This window comes from Pecten maximus, chromosome 5 (genome assembly GCF_902652985.1).
Source record: "Pecten maximus chromosome 5, xPecMax1.1, whole genome shotgun sequence".
Taxonomy (NCBI): Eukaryota; Metazoa; Mollusca; class Bivalvia; order Pectinida; family Pectinidae; genus Pecten; species Pecten maximus.
The window spans coordinates 45,020,715-45,026,999 of record NC_047019.1 but is presented as its reverse complement, the minus strand read 5'-3'; the positions used below and the strand labels follow the sequence as shown (position 1 = coordinate 45,026,999).

At 33.2% G+C, this 6,285-nt stretch overlaps 1 protein-coding gene across 1 annotated transcript; it reads left to right on the top strand.

The window, feature by feature from the left end:
- Positions 1–30: 30 nt before the first annotated feature.
- Positions 31–6,074, top strand: LOC117328152 (sorting nexin-12-like). The gene is made up of 4 exons (XM_033885547.1): positions 31–227; positions 2,326–2,421; positions 2,869–2,993; positions 3,337–6,074. The coding sequence occupies exons 1-4, from the start codon at positions 69–71 to the stop codon at positions 3,440–3,442; spliced, it is 486 nt and encodes a 161-aa protein (XP_033741438.1). The 5' UTR covers positions 31–68; the 3' UTR covers positions 3,443–6,074.
- The last annotated feature ends 211 nt before the right edge of the window (positions 6,075–6,285 follow it).

Genomic DNA, 6,285 nt, shown 5'->3' with positions numbered 1-6,285 from the left:
ATTAGTATATTGAAACACACATAAATTGATGATGTCATCGATATAAGTGCTGTAGGAGTTGCAGCGAAATGACTGCCCAGCCAGCGACAGCCCGTATTACTACTAAAAAACAGACACTAGAGGACGCATATTCACCTCCAGCGAATTTCCTAGAGATAGATATTTTAGATCCTCAAACACATGGCGTGGATAAGAAAAGATATACGGATTATGAAGTCCGTATGAGAGTAAGTTTGATAGATGCAGAGTCGGGAATCCGGAAGTTTCGATTGTGCTTTGTTTTTCGATTAAAAAATGTTATTCCGGTTTTCAGTAATATCACAAATTTTAAGTTTCTTCTTCTTCTATTGCTTTATATAGAAACGGCGTTTATTTCCTTCTGAGCATTTTGAATTTGTTGACAATTACATGTTGTGAAATCAGATCATAGTTAAAAACGACAATATTCGTGCTTGCTTACATTCGACTGTTAGATTATTTCCATATCAACATTGGTTTAATTAATGTCATTATCTGTGAGTGTATTCATTGGGAAACATCGGCTAAACGTTGTCTTTCTAAGTTACGGCAATTGCCATATTAGATATTTAGTATATATGTAATAGGCTGAGGGATTCGCCCACACGACTGTCAAAGGTCACGTGGTGACCCCATTACACTGAATTTGGTTCAGCAAATTTACGTGCACCAGTTCACATGTCACTCTGGCCTACATTTGGCATTTGACCTATATTAAAGAAGACAATTGTCCAATGCATGCTTTGGCTCAATGTCATTCTTTTTTTCACTGGAACTTCAGACTTGGGGATGACTTCACTTAGCTCATAGGCATTTGTATCTGGTAATAATTATATAATAAATACCACTGTTAAAATTATCCTCGATATGTACTATATACATAGAGAAAGCATGGCCAGTGTCTTAAAATATAAGCTGTATTTTGGCGAGGGTAAAGAAAAACAAAAGTGGCGAGCTACTTTTGTCTTTCTGTCCCGAGCCAAAAATACAGCTTATATTTTAAAGACACATGACCATGCATATGTATTCTAGTTATCCTGCAACAGCTTAGCCTATCAAAAGTAATCATTTTGAAGTGAAACAGTATCAACAATGATCCAAATATGTTTGCCTTTTAAACGTTGTTTCGTTTAGAAGTAGAGCTGTCATTGATATGAGTGATGAGTATCGATATATAACGCGAGGGGTCTTACTGTGGGAGGAAACCGTAGGCAGGTGACCCCATACCTTTTCACGTCCGATCGGGGAATCGAACCCCAGCCGCCTAGGTGAAAGGCAAGTGTGTAATACCACTGTGCCACCCAACCACAATAATCATTTTATCATCATATACAAATTCTACCACAGTTGTCTGCCTTCGTATCGATACTCTGAAGTATGAATCAATATGGTTCCGGAAGATGAGAATGGTCAATACATCAATATTGTTTGTAACGATGACAGCTCTACTTGGAAGTAGGTCAGTCGAATTGACGCACATGCTAAGATTTTAAAATACTGCTGTTTTCCGTCACTGCCGTATACAGCAAAAATATATATGGTGGGTGTATTCTGACAATGCGGTGGCAGTTGCAGGATAAAGAAAGTTATTCAGCTTTCGTTGGAGTTCTTCGGAAAATCGTTCTGACATTATCGTAAAAAAATTAAAAAATTAGATATATTTTTCACATTTTGTCATATTTTGTAGTTACATTTACCACTTTCAACATTTCCAACTTACATTTAGGTAACATCGATCCCAAACATAAACCATTGTGTTTTACTAGTAAAAGACATAAGTTTCCTCCATATATTTCTGAAGTAGAGATCATCTGTTCTGTGAGACGGAAGTGCCTTTGATTTCAAATTAGTTTTTGCAAGGAGCTGTCTGATTGGTTTGGCAGCTCTCTACGATCCCTCCTTCAAAAATATACGGAGATAAATTGTCATGTTGTTTTTTTTTTTAGGGGGGGGGGGGGGGGGGGGGGGGAGGTACAGTTCAGGCATTGGTTTCTAATTAAATCAATTTCAAACTAGATAATAAATGACGAAATCCAATATAAACAATTATCTGGGTAACCATTCCAGCCATACTGCATTCATACTTTATAATCATGTTTGATGTTTAAATTCATTGTCTATGTAAATAGCAGCTTTATTAAAAAAAAAATAAGATGCAAAATATAATATTTTATATCACATTAATTTTAATAGAATCTGTGATTACTGCACTATAGTCTTATTAATGTAATATGTGATAAATGTAATTTTAACATGTCTTTTGCCTGAATAAACAAAATAATGATATAATTTGTTTTGATCTTACAGACAAATTTACCAGTTTTCAAGGTGAAGGAGTCAAGTGTACGGCGACGTTACAGTGATTTTGAATGGTTGCGGAATGAGTTAGAGCGTGACAGCAAGGTATGGAGACCAGATGAACAAATTAAATTTAATCACTCATTAAGCATGTCTTAGGAAGCTGATATTTTTCATGGTGTAATTCCTCATTTTAAAGAAAATAACACACTTATTTGTAACCCAAAAAAGTTACATTGGCGCAGATGTCAATTCAGTGTTTAAATGAGATTTTGTAAAGCAGCTTTAATTACCCCCATTGTAGATTGTAATGGATGCAGCTGGCATTGGCCCTAAATTACTCCAGTTGTTGATGGGCCATAAAACAATACACAATACAGTTATAATTTCATCTTTAATTATCATTTGAATGATGATTTATATAATTTTCTTTATTTTGAAATATGAGCTGATTCGATTTGGTTTCCTTGTACAATTTAATCTAATGGTCCTTTGTGACTAAAACGTGGAAGTTCCTGACATGATTATTGTATTCTTGTTTAATGTTGACAGATTGTGGTACCAGCGATGCCGGGTAAGGCATGGAAACGTCAGCTGCCCTTCAGAAGTGATGATGGCATATTTGAGGATGAATTTATCGAAGATCGACGAAAAGGACTAGAACAATTTGTCAACAAGTGAGTTTAAAATGAAAAAAAAATGTTAACATTATCATGTATCTTAAAACAAATTTATTTGTATGATAAATTAAATACATCAAATTTAATTCTGGTAAAGAAAATAAAGTAATTTGTTAAACCACTGAAATAGCAGATTTCTTTCTCAAGAAATTGATTGTCTTGTATTAATAATTAAGGTTCAATCACAATTTCAAAAGTTTTCCTCATTATATATGTTTTAGTTTAGACTTTTAAGTTTCAGATAAAATTTGGGAAGGGAGATAATTATGTTATGCCTATTTTTAAATTCTAAAATATGTAACAATTAATATAATTTTTTTTTACCTTTTTGTGATTTCAGGGTTGCTGGACATCCCTTGGCACAGAATGAAAGGTGTTTACACATGTTTCTTCAAGAACAAGTAATTGACAAGAATTATGTTCCTGGCAAAATCAGAAATACATGATGAGAAAAAATCTCTCAAAGACTCTTCAATCTATTTCATATACATTTCATGTGTAAAGAATGCCTGTACCACTTTAGGCAAGTTATTGTAGTCTTCAATGTTCTGGTACTGTGACTTCATGCTGGACCTACCAAAGTGAAACATTGTCTGTTGTATAATATAACAATGTAAATGAATTTTAGGTTGATATATGCTGCTGTCAGTATAGTTTGGTTTTCCTTCAAGATTTTCTATTCAGTTCAAAACTGGAATTCATGCATGATATCTATGAATACCATGGAACATCTTTGAACAAAAATCAACTTCTGTTTTAAGATAAATGCTCTCTTTAAGGAAATGTTAATTTGTTGTTGAATGGAGAAAATTGGGAAGGTTTGTAGGATTTTTTCAACAGTCCAGTTCTCATATGAAATAATGACGAAGTCTTGATGAGATTAGGTACAATGATGATAGCATGTAGCTAGCAATATAAAATGTATATAGGGATTTACCACCTCTGATAAATATTCACTCACCGTAATGATCAGATATATATCTGATTAAAAATTCATTCCGTCAAACATAAAATAGAAGTGTTCTCTTGATTGCTATTTATTCATTGCCATTTGTTGCTGTCAAACCGGTTTTCTGTTATAGGAATAATGAGTCTGCAGTCCAGATTATAACAATAAAATGTAACTCGACCATATGTTAATTCTGCATGTTCAAGTCATTGTCCAAGCATGTGATATCTGGAGAAGTATGTAGATATTTTGTAGTAACATACTACGAAATGTTTACATTAAACCATGTTGTAAACCATTCTATATTCAAATATAAGTAGTAGTGTCCAACTTTGCAAAAGCTGATGTTTTTCCATTTTTGAAATCAATGATAATTTTCTAGATAGAAAATGGTTTTGATATACTGAATTCTTTTCCAGGTATGAAATATTTGATGTTTTTATTTTTAAAGTTTAAAATGACAGTCTTTGTTCCAGATATTGGAGTCTTCATTGATATCCCTTAAACTTTGTAAATATTAGAGTATAGACAGGTAGCCTTGTGCAATAAACCGGATTAACAGTGACTATTGATTTCAATATAGTTACTGTGTATGTAGAAAATTACAATTTCTTTGCTATATATGTGTATAAAGTACATAGTATATCATAATATTTTATTCCAGTGACGGCATAGCCATGCATTCAATTTTTTGAAAACTATTTTTCTTTTTTTTTTAAGCATTTTTTTTATATCTAATCCAATTCAGAAATATCGCCAACTTAATATTTTCTTAAGGTAGGTAAGTATGTACATGTGAATAGACTTTAGTATATTACAATTATTATTGGATTTTATTGGTGATGTTCAGGTGACTCCACTTGGTCACTTTCATCTGACAAACTAAACAAATAAAATCTAGGACCAATTGTAATATGTGAAAGTGTATGAACAGGATCAATGCCTTGTTTTCATGTTCCTCTCGCAGATTTCACTGAACAAACCATTTTTTAACACGCCAAATGATTATCAAAATGTGATGAGGTAGTTTAACATGTTTTTTGCCTTATTGGTAAGATCTAGAAACAAATACAGGGACATTTATTTGAAGTACATAAAACCTAATTTATTATCCAATGAAAATGTCAAGATTGTTCAATTATACCTGATGTGCATATTACTGCACTACATTGTATTCATGATTTGTTTTAATTCGATTGATTTTGCCTTGGTTTCTTGTATGTCAAAGTACATGCAGATGGATTTTGTAAGCTATACAATGAATGGTAGGAGAAATGAAAGAATTTGTTTATGAAATGTAATGGGTTGTATATAATATATAGTGTATAAGCCTGGAATAACCATCGTGATTTGTTATAAATTGATGCTTTGTATTTTAAATTGCAACTGTTGTGAACATTTTGGTAGCAATGATGTTATGCTTGCTGGAGACACCATCAGATTGAACAATATCAATATGGACATCACTATGTGTTTGGGCATTTAGATGTTTTTTTGCATAATCAAACTCTGTCTCAGACTTGTTCTATGTACACAGCTGATAGACTGGGTATTCCCGATATTCTGTGACAGGGACCTGATGGCTGACATCCACATCAGTTGTATTAGATATGGTCATTATCTGGGTAATAGTCATATCTTTAACTGGTGGGATAATCTCTCATCATGCATATTCTTCCCTGCTGCAGCTGATAATCCTCTACTCAGATATAGTCTTAGCGTTCAAATACTCTCCGATGTTAGAGCCAAATCTGCCATGTTTCAAATTGTATAAGGGACTAAATTTTTGAAAGATATGATTAATTTGAACATGTTAGACTTAAATAAACAGATGAAAATATAAAAGTTTTTTGACAGAAAGTAACTGGTTTGGTAAAGTCACTGAGAACATGGTATTTCAAACAAAAGTAGCACCTTTTTGATGTCTAGATTAGGCTTTTAATTTCATACATATGTTCTCACCACTGCATGTTACTTAGATATCTTAGAGTAGTATTTATATTTTAACGTCACTTTAATTGTGATGAAATTATCTGAGGAAAGGAATTGGTAATGTGAAAAGATCATCTCACCTCACAAATATATATGTAGTATGTAAACGTTTGAATAAAGATTGATATAGGTACTTACCTGTTCTCCTTTTATTCGCGCTACTTCTTTTTATCTCACCTAGTCTGAATGGCCAATGAGATTGTCACATGGCCAAATGGACATGCAAGTGAGCTTGTCACCTAGTCCAAATGAACAAGTGAGCTTGTCACCTAGTCCAAATGAGCTGATCACCTTGTCTGAATGGCCAAATGAGCATATTGTCGTGGTGCAGCATTGCTGTCCGTCTGG